This window comes from Mercenaria mercenaria, chromosome 4, assembly GCF_021730395.1.
Source record: "Mercenaria mercenaria strain notata chromosome 4, MADL_Memer_1, whole genome shotgun sequence".
In the NCBI taxonomy this organism is placed as follows: Eukaryota; Metazoa; Mollusca; class Bivalvia; order Venerida; family Veneridae; genus Mercenaria; species Mercenaria mercenaria.
In genome coordinates this window covers 24271146-24295654 of record NC_069364.1, presented here as the reverse complement: position 1 = coordinate 24295654, position 24509 = coordinate 24271146, and the positions used below count along the sequence as shown (strand labels likewise).

Here is a 24509-nt window from a genome sequence, read left to right as displayed (position 1 = left end):
CATAGCTTTTAAAGCAGTATAACTAAGTGTAGCTATTTACTAGAATTGTATGTTGCCTTTAGAAATTTGCAGATAGATATTTAATGGGAATTGAATAAAAGCTGAAAATGTGATTGTTGTCCAAATAGCAAAAAAAAAAAATGCGAAATCCATACGTAATGTGTATGATGAAGCTGATGTTCAAGAAAATTGAAGACTATTTATAGAATCTTAAAAAAAGTGTGCAGATATATTTTTCACAAAGTTCTGACTTATTTCTGAAGGCCTTTGTGAAGGGAATTGGCTAGATTCTGGAAAATGCAGTTTCCAGAAATATTAGTATTGAAATATGTTCTGTGACTGCTTGGCTTGCTTTGCTTACTTCTGAAAAGGCAAATGTTTTGTTGCAGCTTTAGACCTGGAGTTGCAAATGTCGGACCAATTTCCCTGGTTTCTTTTTCTTCATGTCCTTTAAGTAGAATTAAGTGAAATCTGATTTAATACAAAATTTCAGTTTTGAAATGCCCCTTTTTTTTGTCCATAGACATATTCCTAGAAATTCTGAAAATTGTACAACATTTTGGGTATGGGAAAATCGTGTATTTGGAAATCTGTTACTTTTCTGTATATACATTATCCATTTGAACAGATGCTTGCATTGTCATGCATGCATAATATCTTAAGTGCATTTTGATTAGTTGATACAAGTACTGAAGGAGACCTATTTCAAAATCTATATATAATATATATATATTTACCTGACATGTACTTTCCTAATTTCCTTTATTCCTTAACATATATCAGATCAGAAAGTTCACTTTTTGTTCTCCTAAGATAGGTCAAATTTCAGTTTTGGTACTTAAATTCTTTTATCTCCCCCTTACACCTCATTGTACTTACGTTGCACCTCGATCTTATATAGCTTTATACCTTAACAACACTGGTAGGGATGCTATAGACATTAGAGGTGTGGTGAATATTTCAGTTTCTCGTATTGACCTATAGGTTCTATGGATCCGTACCAACGGGCCCCACGCTCACCCAGGGGCAAGAAGCCCATGCAGCCCCAGGCTCTAGATGGGAGTAATCCTGCACTTAATGACGAAGGGGCGCGGTCTCCAACCAGTGATCAAGTATGTGTAATTTAGTATTGCAATATTTAGTTTGTATACTGGGTCTGTATTCTTCAGTGTTCTGAGTGTGACTTTAAAACCTAAATTAAAAAGAAAAAAAACTAAACTTTCAATTTTCTCTGCTAGCGTTCATACATATAAACGGATACTTTTTATATGAATGTAGCTGTAAAAGTTCAGCCTCTATTTTGCCAGGTGGCGAACAGCTTACCTCAAATCACTTTGCCATTGTTAAGTAGCAGGGTTTTCTGTTGAAGAAACAATGTCTTATATAAAAATGTGAGGATAGTTATTCTACTCAGCTGCCAGTCGATTCCACACTTTGAAAAATGTAAATAGCAACACTTTGTGTCTACCTTTGCTGTGAAAGCGGGAAAGTTGCTTACCTTAACACAACAAATCTCTGCAAAAAGCTGTGCAGATGATGGTTGGTTCTTTTTTAATATCAGTTTTACAGTCTGGCTTAGAATTATTGATGAATATTGGGCCCAGTTTAAAATCAGTTGTAATAGTGGAGGAGAAAATTCCACAATCTTAGCATTAAAGCATATATCATATAAATTATTGAGGATTGATAAGTGAATATCTATTATGTAAGTTAAGCATGCTATTTGAATAGATATCCAGAATATGTCTGCTTATAAGATTATAAATTGGAGTTTTTTGAGACTATTCTCAGAAGTCTTGAGTATTTTGTCTATTCTCAGAAATCTGAGTATTTGAGACTATTCTCAGAAAACAGCCTTCTCATTGGTCAGTTTCAAAAAAGCTCTCGGAAGCAACCAAACAGGTGCTTAATTTATAGACTGGTCTCCAAACTCAGGTTTATAAACTTGGACCCATCCAGGTCTGCCATAATAATTATGGTTTTGTCAAAAAAGACTTTGTGGACAGTAACCAAATTATTATGCTTCATAGACTTAGGTACTCAATGTCCTGAATTTATGGCTCCTTGCTTTTAGCAAAAGAAAAAAATCATCTTCTTTGTTTAAATTGTTTATTCAACCAATAAGAATTGTCTGTACATTGTAAGTTGAGGCAAAAACAGCTTTTGTCTTTAAATGGGTCAGAAATAATTAGTATTCGAATAAATGCAGAAATGGAGTGAAAATCAGAAATGTCTGAACTTACAGTACAAAGTTTCCACATCAACAATTGTTGATTGTTAGTTTGTTTATTTCAAGTTTTGTAAATTGTTTAGGTGTGTTAAGGTCATTTTGCTAGAAAAGGCTGTTATTAAATTTATTATGCCCCTTTAGAAGTAGACAGGGGTAAACTGCTTTGCTTGTGTTAGCCTGTCGGTAGACCATAACTTTGGTTTCCAGTTGATACATGGAAAGCACTTCAGCTTAAAGCCTTCATACTTTATACTTGTACTAGGAAGATTGCCTGTGGTCTGTATGTCAAAGGTCAAGGTCACAGTGACCTTGAGACTGAGCATGGTTTTCAGTTTATATCTGGAGAAGTTTGAAGCTTATGGGTGTAATGGGTTGGAAGTTTGCCTGTGGCCTTTTAAAAGTCAAGATCACAGTGACCTGCAGACTGAATGTTTCCAATTTATTTGAGCCTGTGACTGTTCACCTCCATAGGAAGATAACTTTTGTTGAAGATGTCTCGTCTTGGGTCAGCAGGTTTTGAGGTCATAGTGATCTTGGAGTGTAAAACAGTTTCCTTTCAATAACTTAAAAAATGTTCTTATCTACAGCACTGAAACTAAAAAAATCTTATCCTGTTGCCAGGTAGGGACTTATATTGTTTTATAGTAATTAGGTCAACATCATTGATATTATTGTTTTGTAGTAATTAGGTCAAAGGCCAAATTCAGGATAGAATTAATTATTATAAAACCAGTTACCATTGACAAGTGATCATATAGGGGCATAATTATGGTGTTGACAAATGCCTCTTGTATTATGGTAGCAAGAACTTAAATTTCTAATATTTTTGTTCCTCCTTCTCTGTTTTGTGTCTGCTAGAAACTGTTTGAAATATATGTCGACTGTTCAGTGAAAAACTATGTTATCTCCATATATAAATCAATATAGTTAGCGTAGTGTTATGTTGAACCATCGATGTGTATTAGTAAACAACCGCATACAAGAAGTTCCACATCAGGGTGAAGTGTAATAATATCAAATATATGTCAGCAGTTAACAAAGAATCAATATATGAGCCATGCCATGAGAAAACCAACATAGTGCGTTTGCGACCAGCATAGATCCAGACCAGCCTGTGCATCCGCGCAGCCTGGTCAGGATCCATGATGTTCACTTTTAAAGCCTACTGCAATTAGAGAAACCGTTAGCGAACAGCAAGGATCCTGACCAGACTGCACTGGTCGCAAAGCCACTATGTTGGTTTTCCCATGGCACGGCTCATATGTCATCAATTCACAAAGAATTATATTGAAGCATGCTCCTCAAACTATGTGTTGTTTCGCAAAAGCAATGCTTTGTGTATTGTCTGTTGTGAAGTATTAGTAATTAGAAATTCCTGACCTAGAATAAAATGTATTTTTTCATAAGTATAATCTTGCCCCCTAGAATGCAAGGGTTATTAACTTAAAGAATGTTTTTGTCAATATTATTTTGCTCCATAGAATACTAGGGTAATTAATATGGATGGGATCTCTTGTGTAGACCATACCACCTAGATCTGTTATTGAAATGACATACATTTTAAGCAGACAGTTTTTAAATAAAAAATCTCATTTTTTATCTAGAATATTTGAGGAATACATACCTGAAGTAATAAATTTCAACATGTATTACAGAATAAGCAGCACATTTAGAAAGACCCACTGTATCAGAATTAGGCTTATTGTATGAAATAAAAAGGCTATTACGTCATACAAAATTAAGCAACATTTTCTCTTCAGTATATAATTTAATACTTCTTTCAAACTCGTGCACTTTGGTCCTTATGTGACGTAATCAAATGTTTCTCCCAAAATCAGGCAACAAGTTCACAGTAGAATTTGGTCAAATATCTATAAAATCATAACAGAATGTCACCAATAGAACCTTACTCCATCAAACAACACATTTCATGCAAAGTCAATCAATATTATGCTACAGAACGACAGATTGCAATGATTAAGAAATAGTAGAGAAAAGTGTTCAATGTGAAATTGGGCAACACACAGTCTAACAGACTCATCTGACATGTTGCAGAATCAGACAACACTTGATATAACAGAACAAAGTAACACATTCCAGCCTTAATCAGACAGACTCTTTTAATACATTTGTGGTGAAATCAGGCAACGAAAAATCTAACAAACTTGCAGAATCATCCACACATTTTATAGATTTAGCATGTTTCTTACTAAATAAGACAACATTTAATCCAACAGACTTTTAGAATCAGGCAACATTAGGTCTTACAGACTCAGTAAAATACATTCCTTTCAGAATCAGGCAAGATTAAATCTTATAGACTCAGTAAAACACATTCCTTTCAGAATCAGGCAACATTAAGTCTTACAGACTTAGTAAAACACATTCCTTTCAGAATCAGGCAACATTAAGTCTTACAAACTCAGTAAACACTTTCCTTTCAGAATCAGGAAACATTAAGTCTTACAGACTCAGTAAAACACATTACTTGAAGGATCAGGCAACATTAAGTCTTACAGACTCAGTAAAATACATTCCTTTCAGAATCAGGCAAGATTAAATCTTATAGACTCAGTAAAACACATTCCTTTCAGAATCAGGCATTAAGTCTTACAGACTTAGTAAAACACATTCCTTTCAGAATCAGGCAACATTAAGTCTTACAAACTCAGTAAACACATTCCTTTCAGAATCAGGAAATATTAAGTCTTACAGACTCAGTAAACACAATACTTGCAGAATTAGGCAACATTTAGTCTTACAGACTCTGTAAACACAATACTTGCAGAATTAGGCAACATTAAGTCTTACAGACTCAGTAAACACAATACTTGCAGAATTAGGCAACATTAAGTCTTACAGACTCAGTAAACACAATACTCGCAGAATTAGGCAACATTAAGTCTTACAGACTCAGCAAACACATTCCTTTTAGAATCAGGCAACATTAAGTCTTATAGACTCAGTAAACACAATACTTGCAGAATCAGGCAACATTACAGTAAACACATCGCTTGCAGAGTCCGGCAACGTACAACGTGACACTCAGTTAACATATTCGTTGCATAATAGGGACATTTTAACCAAACTGACTGATTTAACACATAACATGCAGACATTGCACAATAAAGTTTACTCCTTGAACACAGTCCTTGCAAAATCAGATGATATACAACCAAACAGACTTATTTAACATATTTCTTGCAGTTTGGCAAAATTAGGCAACTGACTCAGTCAAGAAAATTATTCTTTTCTAATTCAGGCAACATTTTATTGGAATTTAAAGAAAATTTTTACAAACATAATGCCCTAAAATACTAGAGGATTCAATGTCATGCCCTACAAAAGAATAGGTGCTGTATCTCTTATAAGACAGGAGAACAGAAAGGTTGAATATGAATCAGAAATAAACAGATTTGGAAGGGGGGCCAACATGACATAACTTTAGCTGAAAAGTAGTGTGTATATTGTTGTATAGTTCCTTCTTGTATTGTGCGTTTTATTTTGACCTGTTTGGATAAAATGGCAATATAACAACCCCCCACCAAACACACAACGAAAAAAAAAATGTGGAGTAGGAATTTGAAAACTGATACAGTGTAAAGTTATACTGGATGTAATACTTGAAAAGCATGCATGATTGTCTTCAGAGTTGTCACCAAGATACAATATCTTTGATACAGGGGTAGATAAATAAGGGAAAAAAACACTAAGAAATGATGACTTAGCAGGGTTTTCATAGATAATAAGTAGTATTGTGCAGAACACATGGAATAGAGGCTGTGAAAGTCATGTCCATTTACTGAAGAATGAAACAAATAACAAAATTGATAATTTAAGAATTTGATAAGCTATGGCTCCTCTCTAAGACATTTATTCGTCCCTTAATGTTTTTAGGAAGCAAATTCTTGGAAAAACAGAAGTTTTTGACATTTTGATCGTAAATATGCAAGTGTAATTGGAACGGTTTATGTTGGGTCTGAGAACATGAGAATGTTTCTAGATTGTTTTTTGCCACTTGTCCAAACATTATTTGTTGTGGTTTTATTTTATTTTACTTTTTGTTTTGATTTTTTTCCTGCTTTCAGCCTACTTCTCCTGATGCCTTAAGTCCAATAGCACCCCCGCGGAAGAAGCGCCATAGCAAACAAATGTTGATCTTGAATGATTCAAAATCTCATCGGAAAAATGACACTGGACCTCAGACTGCCCCACCAACAGCAACCTGTTTTGATTATAGCGATTTTTCGTCACATAACAAAGATCTTTCAGATAGTTCAACTGCGACGTCTCCAATGGAGCCATCTCCGGGTGTTGTCATTATTCCTCCAACTCCACTCACAGCTCGGAAAGAATCGGATACAGAAAAACCAAGTGAAGGTAAAAGCATAGAGGTACTGTCGCCAGGAGTGAAAAAGACTTTGACAGGGAGAACATCATCTTTGCCTCTCGTACCTGCAGAGGATAATGATAAAAGCAATATTAACGACAAAACAAAGTCAAAATCTCATGATAATATCTTAAGTACCGAGGCTAGCATTGTAAATAGTAAAGAAGATACTATTCATGTAAAAATTATGGACGCAGACCATGATTCTAAACATCACCATCATAGTCATAAATACTCAATTAAGAAATTTAAGCAAAGGTTTAGGCATGGTAAAAAGCGAGACAAAAGCGCCGAACGAAGTCGTAAACATTCTAGTGAAAACGAAAGCGAGACACATTCAGAAAATGAGAGTTGTTCTCATGATGAACTAGCAAGCCAAGGAAGTAGATCGGAGAATGATGAATCCCTATTGACAGATGATGACTTGAATGCTGGGGGTGATGATGCAGCGTTTACGTCTGAAAAGAAAAACGGATTCTTTAGGAGGATGAGTGTAAAGGTTAAACAACTTGTTCTTAGACATGATGATGAAGAAGAAAGTGAAATGGAAAAGAAGTTAAAGAAAAGAGAAGAACGAATTGTTACAGTTAATGATCTAACTGAAGATAATAACAACTCAAAACCATTGTTTAATAAAATGACAGTGAAAGAGTTGGTGCACGGTCCACAGGGTAGGTTCATGAGCTATGTATTGCTTGGCTTTATCAGTGTTGCTGCATGCTTAGAAACTTCTGTGTCTCAGTTTCAGAGGAAAGTGATTCCTGGTTTCCAGTTCAGTCAATGAAGTTTGGGAACCAGTAACAGAATGCAGGCTTGTCATTGGTCAGTTTAAATCTTGATACCTAAAACAACCAATTAGGTGCTTACCTTTTAAGACTGGTCTCTTATCTAAGTTCTATAACCTTGTTGCTGTACTGTTGAAGGGAAAATTATTTCAGAAATGTGTATATAGAGTCACAGCTATTATTTAAATGGTACAAATATGCCCTTTAAAATTGTGAACATACCTGGAACTGAGACAATGCTTTTTCTGTCTATTGCTATTAACAAAAATCTTTCAAAAGGTGAAAGATCTCTGTCTTTTTGTACTCTGTATTTTGTATGGAGCATTATATTTTTGTGAAGTGTTTTTATTTTAAGTTTTTTGTTTGCTTGCTGCAGTATAGATATATATACCTAATTGTATGCTTACCTTTGCTTCCTGGTTTTAAAATTTTTTGAAGGGTGACTTGTGGGGATTCTAGCTTATTAACTAGCATATTAACAAGTGTATATATTCAGAGGGTATTGCTGTATTTATGTATAGGATGTAAACATGCTTTGTATCTTGTTTTACAGGGTTAGTGCCATATTATTATGTCTGTAGTACTAGTGCCGTATGGTTATGTGTCCTTAACAGCAGTGTTTACCATAGTGATGGTAGTAATGTTTTTGATCTCTTGTTTTGTATTACAGAAATAATGCCACACTGAGAGTACTTTCTATTTTGGTTCAGGTAGTGCCATTCTGATGTAGGCAGAAGGTATCTCACCTATGTTAGAATGATTTTTTTTCTGCTTAGAGGTATCAGGTTTTAATATGACAGGAGAAAATGGTATAAAAAGGACATTTTAGTTCCAGTATCAAAAAGATTTTCAATGTTCAAAACAATGAAAATGTCTACAGGAAATATAATTTGTCATTCTTTTTTCAAATACATCATTAATTTATTTACAGGTCTGTTAATGTAAATTTTAAATATATAGCTCATCAAGGAAATTGCAAGAAGATTGTGCAAGCTGCAGCCACCATATACCAAGCTGTCATTTCTACACTATAGCCATCTTATATTTCATATCTGTACAAAGATGCAAGTACACAGAGCCTGTCGATCAGCAGTGTCAGATGGAGTTTAAATCCTTATTTTTATAGATAGCGATGTTTTGAGTATTAAAGGTTTGCTCTCAACTATTTTCAGGGTAAGGCATGCCAGTGCTGCAGGGTGTGTTCGATAAGTGTGTTTACATGTATCAGCACCCAAGTATACCACCGTGGTAACGTTGTGTATAGTTTAGAATGACTTGTTACATTCAGTTTCAACACTCACATGCCTCCAGGGAGCCTTCTCTATCAGTACAACATGTTTTTATCAGAGATAATTTGAGAAGATTCAAAAGCCTTAGCACTGAATGTTACCCTTACCCTGCTAAATTTCTATAATGAACTTGTCCATCTCAATTTGGACAGTACCTTAACTGTTAATAGGGGTGCTGACCAAAAAGATACTGACTGAACGGCAGTGCAGAGCTTGATCAGACTGCACAGACTTACACTGGTCGCAAAGGCAAAATCAGTCAAGTCCAGCATGATAGCATCCCAGTACAGCCTTTCTGATGGACTATTTTTCTCTCCAGTAAGATTTAATAATTCAAAATTGAAACCTGCAGTCTCTTTATTCTCAAGTAATCAGAAATGAAAGAATACTATAAGCAGTCCAGAGTGGAAGAGAACCCTTTTCTTTGCACTCTCAAGTAAGATATAAACATCAAAGTGAAAGAACTTGCGTCCTTCACTGTCCATGGAGATGCAGCATAACAAAAATGTAAGAATACCTTTGCTTCATTCGGTGGCAAGATGTGGAATCCAAAATGGAATAATATTCTTTTCGTTACATTCCAGTAAGGGTTTGAAGGGAACAGTACTCTTTTCATTGCTCTCCAGCAGAATGGTAGAATATCCTGTCTTTTTTTTTTTTTGGAAGGAAGACACCCTTTCCATTGCTCTCCGGCAAGATGAAAAATCCAAAATTATATAGTAGTATACGATTTCTTTGCTCGCTAGTAAACTTTTGGAAGGAAGAAAAACATTTTCATTGCTCTCCAGTAAGATATTAAATATAATAAATGATAGATTACTATTTCTTAACTGGCCAGTAAGATTTTGAATGGAGGAATACCCTTAACATTGCATTAGCATTGGTTCAAACTTTTCTCCAGTTCTGCAGAGATATATTTTGTAAGGAATTTTTATGCCCTCTCTTTCCCCCTCGACACAAGTCACACACACAAAAAAGAATTTAAGTGGGGGGCACCAGTGTTCTATGAACACACAATGTCTTGTAGTTATTGGTACAGTCGTTTGGCTTGTTTTGTTGTTCTTTTTTTTTTTTTTTTTTCAGTTTAAAAAGTACAGTGATCAAGGGTGACAAAAAATGCAGTCCTTTAGATTTGAAAATAACTAAAACATTGTCGGTGAGCTTCATTCTTGAGGCATGTGAGTGTCAGATTTTATGTAACCTTTGAGCAAGTTCTGAACACATGCATGTTTCAGAATTGTTCCTAGGTGAGATAAAAACTTTGTTTCTTTAATTTGCAGAGTTTCTGTTAGGGTTGACTTTGTCAAATGGTGCATGCAGGGCTTGTAAGTCATGCAGAAAAATTGGACTATATTTGGATTTTAAATTCCCAACAATGAAAGGACTCCATTTTCATATTTTGAAAAGAATATGATAATAGAAGGAACCATTTTTTTTTTAAAAAACACACAAACAAAAAAAACTAAAAGAAACAAATTTTGAAACTATAAGGGGTGTTCATTTGACATATATGTTTTTGTTTGACAAGTGTGACAAATGTGAGTGAATTAACTAGAAGAGTATGTCCATTTTTCCTGATTTTCTTCATTTTAAGAAAAGGTTTTAGGAGTTGTTTTTTTTACCTTTGTTGAGTTGCCCAGATGCATCATTCTTTGCAATCTAGTCTGATTTCTATAGCACTTGCAGTATAGTTCTTTTTGTTGTTGTTGATTTTGGTATTTTATCATTTTAATGATTATTTTTCAGAAGATTACAGATTTTTACCAGACTTTCTGTTATTTTATCATTTGGCATCATAACAGGGTTTAGTTTGGAGTGTTTTCTTACTTTCTTTATGGAAGGATTATTTTATGGTTTGTACTGATTTTCACTTGTTTATAGATAAATGGCATTTGCATGAGCCCTACAACTTATAGAGCCCGTGGTAGTAAACAGCCGGGCCCTGAACTGAAACGAAGTCGGTCACAAGGTACTCAACGTAAATTGGTGAAAGCCTCAAATGTGGCGTCCACGGAGGACCCCAACTACAGTGGAGGTGCTGTATCATTCAGTTTTGCACCATTCTTCGTGCATATACCCCACCCACTTCTAAAATTGTTATTTTGTGAATTTTTAGTTCTTCTCTTTCGTCAGCTTCAGTTCTATTTCTGTCAACTCTACAGAGTCGTACAGTACAGTGACCTCAAACCAGCTTTTCTTTTTGTTTCTTTACACTTTTTCTGTTTTAATTTTTGTTTATTTCTCTTATAGATTTTGTATTTGTATTTATTGTCATATATCACAAACTCAATAAGAGCTCAGGACTGTAAAATATTAGTCTGGAGTATATTAAATTTTAATTTTTAATTATTTATTTACAGAAAAAGACAATAATAGGTAATCTTACGGCTATAGAATTAAATTTATATGTAATACTATGGAAATTCTTTTTTTAACACTGCTTAATTGTATTATAGTAAATGAATCTGCCTTCAAGTATTTGAAGGATCACAGCATCAAATTATGTCTGTCTGTTATTTCGACATGTGTTTTCTGTGTGATATCTTTCAGTTTTAGATTAGATTATCCTCTGGTTTTAGTTCACCTGAACCTGAGCACAAAGTGCTGAAGGTGAACATTTGTGATCAACCTGTGTCTGTCATGCTTATCAACAACTGAACCGTTGAAACACTCCAGAAGTCACAATTAGGACCCATTCTAAATGAAATTTGGTCAAAATATTTGCCATAAATTAAATCTCTGACAATTTGGTACTGTTTCATCTAGGATCAAACATAAATCACTGGGTCAAATTATAGAAAAGTCCTTGTTCACATCATAGAGGCCACATCTTCTGAAATCATTAAACTGTTTTGTCCCAGAAATATCAGGGAAAATTTTAAATATAGCATTAAATTTTGAAAATCTAAAATGCTAGATAAGTTTTAAGGGTAATTATTTGAACATCACACAATTTGATAACTGAAAACATTAATTTTTTTCAGCTTTTTAGCTCTCTGTTGGCTTTAACAATTTTATGAAAAGAAGAACCGAAAAAGTCCTATGAAGTCATAAAATATCAGCTCTAGTTAGTGTGAAACATGTACATGAAATGTCTGTTGTCCATGGTGTAATATGATAAAATTCTTGTTGAGAAGTTGGGAAGTTACGCGTGGCATATAGCTTAGTACTAGTACAGAATCCAAAAATCACTGGTTGGGTTAACTGCTTGCTGATTTTGTTGGAGGAAAAAACAGGTCATTAATGGTCAAAAACTAGGTCACTAGGTCAAGTAACAGAAAAACATTTTGAACACTCCAGACGCCATATTTTAAAACTTGATCTTCATAAAACATTATCAGAATGATTGTCGTCAGAGCCAAAAAAAAAAAGGTCACCAGGTCAAATGATAGAAGTCATCTAGAAGTTTAGTTTAAAGTGATTTTATTGCTCTATTATTATAAGCCCGAAGGGACATAATGTTATGACCCCGGTGTCTGTCTGTCCGTTAGCAATTTTGTGTCTGCTCTGTAACACTTGAACCCCTTGAAATATTTTGAAGAAATTTGACACAAATGTTCACCACACGAAATGAGTTGCGGAGCGCATGTTTTGCATAACTCCCTTCAAGGTTAAGGTCACACTTGGGGGTCAGATGTCATATGACTATGTTTCATGTCTGCTCTGTAAACTCATGAACTGCTTGAAGGATTTTAAAGAAACTTGGCACAAGTGTTCACTACATCGAGACGATGTGCAGGGCCTGTGTTTCGGATGGCTCACTATAAGGTCAAGGTCACACTTTGGGGTCAAAGCTCATACCTTCAGTCGTATATTGCTTCACATTGCGGTGCTTTTATGATAATACATGAAGTATTATAATATGTATTCATATACATTCTGTGATTATTTAAAAGTAGCAAAAGGGTTGAGCTAAAAGTTCTAACAATATCAGTAAACAGCTCTCTCCTAAATAAAGTTCTCCTCAAAAACTATTTCAGGTGAGTGATACAGGGCTTTCTTAGTCCCCTTGTCCTATTGAGTGTACTGTATCCATTTGTTGAAGTTCTGTGTTAATTTCAGTGTCTGCCCATGTTCAAAATTTGCTTCAATGTCATATTTCTGATTGCCTCATATTATCTAATGTGTAAACATCATCTGTTAAATTTGAGCAAAAAGAATGTAGTTTTTTCTGTAGAAGAAAAAATATTTAAAAAATATCTGTTTCTTATATAAGTAATGAAGAAAGGTACTCTGAATACTCCCAGCTAGCATTGTATATGCAAGACTTGTTAGAAGTACATATTATTATAATAATGTCATTTTACAGAATTGTGTTTTTAGTGCATGGCATGAATACATGATCAATGTTATACCTCATTTTCTGTTCAAGTTTTAACCAAAATTTCTATTGAAAAGAATATGTATGTTACTGTTCTTTGTATTTTTGGTTTTTCATCATACTGTTTATGATTGTGTTGTATATTACGTGTTTATAATTTTCCATTGTACTGGAGTGACAATACTTGTTCTAAAAAATGTTCTTTCTGAAATTTATCTTTTTCTTAGATGTCAAAACATTCTATTTAATAACTTGTTGGATAACAAAATTGATGAGTGTTCATTCTATCAGTTGAATTTGAGATTCCACTAAAATACTATATAAAATTTTTGAGTGAATATGAGCATTTTCACAGGTTTATTTTGATGGCGTCTTAGGAATAAACCTGTTGTTGACCAGACGTAGAAGTTTCTGTATGTCTGGAGGGATTTATTGTGCATGTTGTCAGTTTGTCAGAAATTTCTATCAATCTATCAGCAATTTTGCTTCAGACTTTGACCTATGATCTTCAAACTTGATATGCACATTGTTCATGGACAGTAGATGACCCGATTTGATTTTGAGTCAGTGGGTCAAAGTTGAAGGTCATAGCAACTGTAAGTAATAAAAAAACTGTTCATTTATGTCTTAACTGCCCTTGATCTACGATCCTCAAAACTTGTCAGGCATATTGCATATGGGGAGGACATGGTCCCTTTTGATATTAAGGACAGTGGGTCAAAGGTCACGTGACTGGTAATGCAGATACAATTTCTGCTCAATATTTTGAGATCCCCTCAACCTATGATCTACTGCCCATGAGCAGTGCATGACCTCTGTTGATTTTGAGGTCGGTTAGTCAAAGGTCTGGGTCTAGAGGCAATAAAAGGATTTTCCAAAGTTACATATAAAATGTTCACCACCTTTAATGATGTGAATCATGTAAGAATCGGGTCACACATGAAGGTCAAAGGTCAGATAACTTAACTTGGTGTCCACTGGGTATATTCTAAATTGCTGGAAGGATTCTCAAGTTGTTAGCTCATCAAGAAAACGTGTCAGGCACCCAAACCAAATCACTAGATCCAAGGTCAAGGTCACACTCTGATTTCAGTGTTCAGATAGTTTCATTTCAGACTTTTCAAATAAATATTATAACTACAAATAAATGTTCAGCAAGAATCATGAATGACTTGGATCACAAGGTTTAATGCCAAGGTCACTCTTGGAGGTCAAAGTCAAATACATTAACTTACCATGATGACTACTACATATCTTACAAACTGCAGGAAGGATTTTCATGAAAGAAACACATCAGTTGTTTACCTGATGAAGACAATGCTCAGAATACACAACCCAGGTCACTGGATGTCCAAAGGTCAGGGTGCAATATCCAGGTCACTAAGTTCAAGGTCACTGTCAAATTTGGATGTGGAGTGTTATGAGCATAAAATGTTACCTTCTCTGTGTCAGTTTGGTGTCTATGGTATTTGAAACATTCAGAGATATCTATAGTCAACCTTTGAGCTGCACCACGAGAAAACCAATACAGTGCATTTGCGACCAGCGTGGATCCAGACCAGCCTGCGCATCCGCACAGTCTGGTCAGGATCCATGCTGTTTGCTTTCAAAGTCTATGGCAATTAGAGAAACGGCTAGCAAACAGCATGGATCCTGACCAGACTGGGCAGATGCGCAGACTGGTCTGGATCCATGCTGGTCGCAAATGCACTATGTTGGTTTTCTCTTGGTGCAGCTCAAATATTTTATTACCTCTTAAATCAAATTGTTTTTTATCTAAATTTGATATTAAGCATCCCATGTTTCTATTTTAAGTATAATTACCAAGATATATTGGATTTGGCAACAATGACATTTCAAAATTGGAATTTATTGTCTTAAATTCGAATTTGTTTGGGTAAAATGACCTTTGGAATTTATTGTCTGGTTAAATAATGCATGCAATAACTTCTAAACATCCGTTCTTTGAACTTTCAAAGTTGATTGAAAAGAAGGCTTTTAAAAACCTGTATAATGATGTTTTATATATGCAAGTTGGTGGGAAAATGTTTTTGTATGTGAGTTAGCTTTACATGTGAGTTACATACTAAATGTGTTGTTTGTTTCCAATATGTAGTGGTGTACCTCAAACCAGATTCAAGTGCCTCTGGTAAGTGAAGACATCCTATCAAACCATGCTTCAAGTCATTATTACCGCATTTTCATACTTTTTTCTTCTTTCACCAGTATCACAAAATGTCCAGACATAAATTAGTATTATTGGAAAACTATTAAACTTGATCCTCAAAATGGCCCAGAACAAAATACTTTATCTAAAAAAATATTTTAAAAAAAAGGTTCCGATGAAAAGGCGTAGGGTAGCTATTTTTGAAAGGAAAATCCATTAAAACTGTTCTTTGTCAAGGGAGGGAATGAAATTGAGGGTTAGTTTATTTTATCAAACCATTAGATCTGAATCTTTGAATGATGTTATCTTTGAATTGTGCTCTTATCTGAACTTTTTAGTTTGCTTTATTCTTAGAATGTCATGAAATTTAATTGTGAAAATACAGTAATTTTAAGGTACAAAATAATTCATTGAAAATATCATGGAGAGACATCTTGAAAGATGTCTGAAGGATCCTGTATTCTCAGTATCACACAGGTTGGGTGGTGAGTTGCTAGGGGAAAGGGGGTTGATAAAGAGATGATTTACCAAAGCAGTATTAGATTACAAAGATCACTTTGTTGTTTGAGGGAACAGGAAGTTCAACACGTTGTGCTGATATGAGGTATTTTATCTTATAAAAATAGAAATAACACTGGGCAGTCCAACTAAAGACAGTAAATAATAAAAAATTGTTAAGATTTGAAAGAAGTGAACTTTTTAGCTCTTTTGTGGATGTGATACATTACCCCAGTAGAAACAGTGGTTAACTGCTTATATATGTTAGCGGTAACATATAATTAGGGCATGCCTGTGAACTGGTGATAGAAAACATTTTTTTTATATTTTTGCACACTAAATCCATTGTAAGTTTTTTTGTATTATGAAATTACGAAAAAAATTCAATTTCATATTGATTTATATATATACTTTTTTTGTCTTAAATGTTTACAAATTCGATGCATTCCTGGCCGTTTGATTTGTTACAATAAGAAAAGTGCATGATATATGCTCTTGAAGGAAAATATTGTAGCTGTTACATATTTCTGGTGTTAATTATAAAACGTAGACTATACTTTATAGTGCACATATAGAATCAGGTGCAAAAATGTTGTATGTGCGCATTATTGAGCAGGATTTAACAGCATCAAAAATTCTGATACTGAAATTAGGTTGAAGTATTCACAACACATTTTTAGGCAAATTACAATATCAGTTGTAACCAGCTTTCTGCATTTGTCTAGGAGTTGTCCATTGAAGGGTCATAGCGATTTTGATAAAAAAAATATTTGAATGAAATATAACCATTCATTTTGATTTTTAATTTTTTTTTTTTTTTTTTCAACATTTTATGATATTTTGATAGTCTATTCTAAAACAAAACTATTCAAAAAAATATTTCCAAACTTAGTGATTTCATTTTTATTTGAAATAGACTATAGTTCAATAGGTCAGACCAAAGAAGTGAAACTATAGCCTGTATCAAGTACATTTTCATCAGATCCATGTCAAAGGATACATGTCGAGAAGTTTTATGTTGACAGTATGTGGCCAACATTATGCTTTAACCCATACACAGCTTAATTTCTATAAAGAACTTGTCCATCTTATAATTTGGACAGTACCATTAATTGTTGAAAGGGCTGACCACCAAAAAGATACTGAATGGCTAACAGTGCAGATCTTGATCAGATCAGACTGCATGGCGGTCGCAAAGGCAGAATCAGTCATGTCCAGCATGAAATGGGATTAACTGTTCAAATAAAAACTACAGAAAATCAGCGAATCATCTCCATTTTTTCTAGCACGTTCCATTGTCCTCAATGTCAATTGCTTATTACACTTTTTAAATATTTTGATATTATATGGATGTTTTTCAGTGTTTGTGGTCCTATATAATTATGTCTATATATGTCTGTATTGTATTCCTTGTATGTGTATATTTGTAAATATCATCACTGTGGTTAATATATGAGGTGACATACACTTATTACATGGCAAGGGTGTGGCTTAGATAACCACTTATTGTACACATTGCCTTATGATAAGGTGTTTATTACATACCTAAACATACTTGTACTGACTTTCTATTATTGGCAGGAGTAATATGATCCTGTCTAATACTTATAGTACGGAGTGTAAGAAGTCTGTTATATTTTAACATTATCTCTATATGAGCCGTGCCATGGGAAAACCAACATAGTGGGTGTGCGACTAGCATGGATCCAGACCAGCCTGCGCATCCGCGCAGTCTGGTCAGGCTCCATGCTGTTCACTTTTAAAGCCTATTGGAATTGGAGAAACTGTTGCGAACAGCATGCCCACTATGTTGGTTTTCCCATGGCATGGCTCATATGTTGATGAGTAAGATAGTGGAATTAAAATCTTATTCAATATCCATAGATGGGCTCAGAGCTAGCAACCCTCAAATAAGTAAGATTATCCGTTTATTATGGTTTATCCCAACACTGTTGTCAGTGATGTTTAGTTGCAGTGGTCATGCTTACACCAAAATTGTGTTATCAGCATCTGTTGTCTTTAATTTATGTGCACAGAAGACCAGATTATATATATTGTCCAATTATTGAGCTGATCTGTGCAAACCATTTTGAAACTTGTTTGTATTATTGTGAGTAAGTGTGTTGTTAAAACAATGCTTTGATATAAGTAACACTTATTTCATGTTGTTCAGCCTAGCGCGTAACACTTGCTGTATGTTGTTCAGTACAGTCTATAACACTTGCTAGATATGTTCAACATATCCCAGAATGTTACTTCCATCAGATTGTGTGGCCAGTGATTTACACACTTTGTCAGATTTTGGTTTGGCTCACAGGCTATGATATACCCAAGATTTTAGTTTGTCTTAAAGGTTACTTTATATACAAGATTTTAGTTAAGGGGTCCCTGTGGCTGAGTTTGAATCACTTGTCCTTCACTTCTGTGTGTTCCAAACCTTGCCTGTATGTAGGTTTTTTTCATAATTGAGCCGTGCCATGAGAAAAGCAACATAGTGGGTTTGCGACCAGCATGGATCCAGACCAGCATGCGCATCCGCGCAGTCTGGCCAGGATCCATGCTGTTCGCTTTCAAAGCCTATTGGAATTGGAGAAACTGTTAGCGAACAGCATGGATCCTGACCAGACTGCACGGACGCGCAGGCTGGTCTGGATCCATGCTGGTCGCAAACCCACTATGTTGGTTTTCTCATGGCGCGGCTCATATGAAGAAGCCATCCAGTAGCATACAGAAGGTAGATGCTTCTACCCAGATGCAGCTGGTGATGAATTAATGCTTGATGCACTTTCGGTCTTCAGACTCCATAAAAAAAGCTCGAAAGTCACCATATAACCTATACTGGTACTGATGATAAACCTGGACAGATGATAAAGTCGACCACCTTGGAAGTATATGATTGCAATATATTGGTTATTTATAAAATTGAACACGCCATCTAATAGTTTCCACTTACAACACCAACAGTTACTGGTGTAAATAAAAACAAAATTGGTAAATATTCTGTATAAATAAATGACTTACATTTATCTGTATAAAAAATATTTATCCAAAATTACTGGGGAAGAGTGTTTTTTGCGCATGCTCTCTGTCAACAAATAAAAGCCTGACATTGGGTCACTTTTCATTACTTGATCAGGAATGACCGTTGCAGCTTTTTGGGGAAAGTTTCAATACAATACTACAAAGAAAATTTTGTAAAATAAATTAATGACAAAGTGGTCGAATTTATCATCAGTCAACCTTCGTACAGTCCCCATTTTACAAACCCATTTCAGGGCCTCACTTCGTGTGAGTTTGCTAACTAAAATATAAATTTGAATTATGTAAAGTTTACAGCAAATGTTAAGCTTTATTTTGATACCGACCATTGATAACAATTGCAGAAATAAAAAAGTTACAGGTAAAAAACCTCATTTTCTGTTCGGGTTTATCATCAGTACCAGTAATTGTGCTGGTGTGACATTCAGCCAAATAAAAGTAAACATCAAGAAGAAGATTTTAGTTTATTTGGCTGTTCTGAGATGACTTGTATGTATTTTGAACATAATTTCTTGTGCTATATGCTAAGAATGATGGATCTGAACATAGTTATGTTCGATGGTTTTCTTCTTTTAGGTGATGGAATGTTGAATCTTAAACATCATCATGTAAAAAATATTTATTTTGTTTCATGCTGAAAAACAGTGTCTGTGACAATTCAGAACCATGATAGTATTGAAAGCATTTGTTGTGCTTGATGCTGTAATACGGGATCCTGAACATGATCGTGTTTGGTGCTTTTCATATGCTTGATGCTACAGAACAGGGTCAAAACATGATTGTGTTTCATGCTTTTCATATGCTTGATGCTACTAGGGGTGTAACGATACATCGAACTATCGATGCATTGCGATACTAAGTGTCCCTATAGCATGCATCGATAGAAAAGTCACGATCCAATAACAATCGCCGATAGTTCCTTCAACAATCGATTGAAATCAATTATAATTTATAAACCAAGAAACAGAGCCAGCTTTCATTTGCGCCTCGGAAAATGTTTATGTCTCCATTACAATAATTACCCTCACGGAATTAAACTACCATAAAGGACTGAGAAGTCTGGGAGATAATTAATAAATTTAGTTTCTTTGAAACTTTGATTAAATATGTTTAAATAACCTGTTAATTTTAGATGAGAAAATGTACTATGGACATGGAGAAAGAAGGCCACTTGTATTATACAGCAAACTGTTCGGTAGGGCCCTTTATTTAGTGCTGGTACACCTTAATCCGATCCGTTAATTTTCGTCTTTTTCGATGCTTTGGGTTATTACATGTAAACATGTTGACATTCGCAACAAAATGGCCGATTCGTTTGAGTATACCTTGCATAGGTTTATTGTTTTACTTATTGTTCCAAAGCCAAGGAAGGCAAGAAATATTTAATATTAGAATTATTTCTGTCCGTTTCAGTTATACAAACATCTCAATGTGTGTTAACAGCAATTATAAACAGTGCCGTCTCTTACACTGTGTAACAATGCCAGTTGGTAGCTTTACTGTATAAAATATGATGGCCGATAACTATTGCAATAGTATCGCAATAGTAACCTGCAATAGAATAGTATCGCAATAGTTTTTAAGCAATATCAATAGTATTGCAATAGTCAAAATTGGCCTCAATAGTCACCCCTAGATGCTACAGAACAGGGTCAAAACATGATTGTGTTTCATGCTTTTCATATGCTTGATGCTACAGAACAGGGTCAAGACATGATTGTGTTTCATGCTTTTCATATGCCTGATGCTACAGAACAGGGTCAAGACATGATTGTGTTTCATGCTTTTCATATGCTTGATGCTACAGAACAGGGTCAAAACATGATTGTGTTTCATGCTTTTCTTCACTTGATGCTGCAATACTGAGTCAAAACATGATTGTCTTGGGTGCTTTTCTCATGCTTGATGCTATGATGACACTTGGCCAAAACATGATGTTCTTACACTTTATCCTTTAATTCTAAACATTGTTGTCTTGAATGGGTGCTTTTCTTATGCTTGATGTTGTAAAACTGGGTCAAAATGTGATTGTGATTGATGCACATCTTGTGCTTAATGATAGAAAGTTGATTCCTGAACATGATTATGTTGTATGCATTTCTTGTTCTTGTTGCACAAAGGTTGGAATATTTGGGTTAGGGCTTATGTCTCAGTGTTTCATTTTGACTTTTAAAAGACTGAGTAGAAAATCATCTCTTCTACAAGGTAATTAATGAAATATAGAAGCGCAATTTGAACTCAAGAAACAATCAGATGTTCGAATTTTTGACTGGATTCGAGATTGAACTTTTATAACCTGGAACACTGATCTTAAACTGAGGATCTGTGTATAGGTACATAATAAATGCACTGCACTACCTACTGTGAAATCATTTTTATTCGTGTAGGACGAATTTTCGCATATTTCGCGCTAGGACTGATGTGCCAGTTTAAGACCAAGCTATTATTTTTGAGTCGGCTAAAGGCTGAAAGCCTTTTGACGAGTCCTTGCTATCCAACGATTCTCTAAATGGACCGAATAACATGTGAAGGGATGTAGTTCCATTAGATTTCTCAAATTTCAAACAGTTCACTGCATGAATGAAGTTAAGTTGTGTCAATTCCCTTTGCTATGACCAATATACGATGTAATCTGTCATATTTATGACTTGTAATTGTGCAATTCTCGAATGTAACTCATTAAGCATAAATGTGCATTTTAAGAATTGCGCAGGCTTACAAAGCTTGGGTAACATCCAGCGAAAGACAAAAAATAGTTCCACTGCAGGGCTCCAGATAAGATGCGTATTAGCGTAAATTACGTATAGAAATAATGCAAATACGCATGTCTAATAATTTCTAAGCGTATAAAAACGTATATAAAATTACAGAAACGCACACAATGCTTTTTTAAAAACAAAATCTGAATCGTCTGGATGCGTTAGGTAACATAGCCGATCAGCCTTAATTCTCCCACATTGAACGTAAACACGCATCGTATGATTTCTATAAACTTTGCGTGGGTTGAATTTAGCAGTCAGTAAACGGATAAATTATCGGAAGAAGAAGCTCTTACTGGTTTGTTTAGTTACTACTGATATTAAAAATGATTTTAATTCTTATTTTTCGAGAAATAAACAAATCGGCGAAACATTAAATTGTATTTTCTTGTAGTTTTTGAAATCGAAAGTAGATCGTCTATGTTTGGCGAAACGAAACAACTTTTTTATGAAAAGATTTAAATAAGAGGTAATTTAACCGTAAACTTCAATGTCAGATACTGCCAATTGCTGCTAAATGTCTTCGTATCATCACAATTTGTAAAATATATTGTTCAAACTGGAGAAAAGTGTAATCGTATCCGGATATATTATTTTGGGTAAATATCAAGCTGTGCTATGAAATTTTAAGAAAAAAAATAAAAACAAACTGAAACTGGTAGACTATACTGTCAGTACATCAATCATTAGCCGACTCAGGCCATTCAGGCCTTTGATTTAATTTTATTTTTCATTTCTAAAATTGAAAATGCGCGAATTAAAGCCCGCGCGAAATTGTCCTTTTTCACGTTTGAACGAAATTTCATGCCAGTGAATTTAAATGATATCACAGTATTTCTGAGTCTGTTTTCTAGGATATTTAGTGGGTGTCAGTGGCTGTTTTAAAGAAAAAGTAGTTTTTGACTAGTTAAACACCATGTAAGATTGTCCTTCAACAAGATAAGAAAGCCATAGTTATCTGAAATACTGAATTTTATCATATTTCAACATTGTGAAAGGTGAATGAATTGAAATTTCTCAATTAACATTATAGTCTTTTCTATGCATAAGTCAGTGAGTTGACTTTGGGCATGAACACTGATTTAGTTGTATATACAGATGTTTGTGATTAGTAAATCAATACAAAAAATATTTTTATTATGATATAATTATAATCATTGATTAAATTTTTTTTGCATGTTTTTTTATTGAATATTTTGACTTCTGATTTTATAACATTTTCATATTTTAGCTGTAAATGAAGCTGTTTTTCTATTTGCTTATAGCTAGCCTGTTAGACTGTTTTACTTACATAGGTAACAATGTTTGTTGTTTTTCATGTGTGCTTTTATTTTCAGGCTGCAGACAGAATTTCAGTTTTGACTTCCGGCCAGAAAACATCTTGCAACATAAACATTAAAATAGCTTTTTACAGCTTCATAGAATGCTTTAAATACTGTTCACATTTTGATTCTTTTTTACAAGCTTTTCTACTCTTGTGATAGTAATGGCACACTGTTTACATGTAGAAGAAATAATTAGAATACAAGAATTCTAAGCTACGATTCAGTTTATATTGTATATCTGCAGTTTACTTTAAACAATAGCTTTGAATAATATTGATAATTTTTAAATGTTGAAGTTTCCTAAGTTAAATGCTAAGACGTATAATATAATTTAAACTTTTCTGTTAAGTTTGATAAAATTGTGATTTCATTTGAATTTCAATTGTATGCAGTCATATTTGTAATGTTTATATCTTAAAATTGATTAAGCAATAGTAAATATTTACCTTAGTAATACTGTGACTATTAAAGATATATTTTATACCACCAAATTGCTGCGTTTTGCTAAAACAGGCATTTATAAAGGGGCCAAATTTCCATTTCATATTTTGTATGTGTAAATAACTGTTATTAGGTGTCTGTCAGGGGGAATGTAACTGTGTGATAATGCTATGAATGCTCAACAAACAACAAAAACAGAAAATGTTTCGTTTGTATGTTTCAGACAAGAACGATGGGTCGTCATTTTCTCGATCTCGAAGTTCCAGCATGTCCAGTCTCGAGAACGTTTCCAAGGAAGCCATACAGTGTCTTGTCTTTGCTGATTCATATACTCGCAAATTTGGTAAGTTTTTAAAGTATTTAACCTTTACCCTGCTAAATTTCTAAAATGGACTTGTCCATCTTTAAATTTGGGCAGTCTGTCAGGATCCATGCTGTTCGCTAACAGTTTCTCTAATTGCAATAGGCTTTGAAAGCGAACAGCATGGATTCTGACAGACTGCGCGGATGTGCTGGTCACAAATGCACCATGTTGGTTTTCTCATGGTGCGGCTCAAATATCGTTAATTATTTCATTGAGATTATTGAAATCTCAGTTTCACCGGTGTAAAAAATGACAATGATATAAAAGCATGGTCAGTTGATAGATAGAAAAAAAAAGAGGACAGTGTTGAGTGTTTGTATTGTTTTTACAATAATTAAATTGTATTGTGCTGAGGACCTTACAGAAAAGGTTGCTGTTCTCTAATTTAGATGAGCTCCAATTGTTTCCCATTTTGCTGTCCCAGTGTGTGCAGTTGCATGCCGAAATGCAATATAAACCCATGGACAACCTAAAAATAATCCAATGGACAACCAAGTAATAACCATAATGGACAAACCAATATAAACCCATAGGCAACCTAGGATAAACCAATATAAACCCATGTGGAACCTAAAAATACCCCCCTGGACAACCAAATAATAACCATAATGGACAACTTGATAATAACCTTATGGACAACCCAATAACCCAAGGGACAACCTGGTAATAACCCTATAAACAACCCAGTAATAACCCTGTCAAAAACTAGGTATTAACCATAATAAACACCCTGTTAATAACCACAATACACAACCTGGTAATAACCCTATAGATAACTCAGTAATTACCTAATAAGGACAATCTAATAATAACTTTTTGGATAACTGAGTAATTTACGTATAACCTGCAAATAGTTATATGGATTACTCCGTAATAACCCAGAACTTGATCATTTTTCAAT

General features: G+C 34.4%; 1 protein-coding gene across 5 annotated transcripts in view; it reads left to right on the top strand.

Annotated features, from left to right (window-relative positions):
• Positions 1-24509, top strand: part of LOC123551218 (syntaxin-binding protein 5-like) — a 145883-nt gene that overhangs the window by 93039 nt on the left and 28335 nt on the right. For 4 of the 5 annotated variants that reach the window (XM_053540772.1, XM_053540768.1, XM_053540771.1 and 1 more), the window contains 4 exons: positions 985-1112; positions 6319-7291; positions 15132-15164; positions 23468-23587. In XM_053540772.1, the coding sequence (XP_053396747.1) occupies positions 985-1112; positions 6319-7291; positions 15132-15164; positions 23468-23587 (1254 nt within the window). The remainder of the gene's footprint in view (positions 1-984; positions 1113-6318; positions 7292-15131; positions 15165-23467; positions 23588-24509) is intronic. The other variant, XM_053540770.1, reaches the window with a different exon arrangement.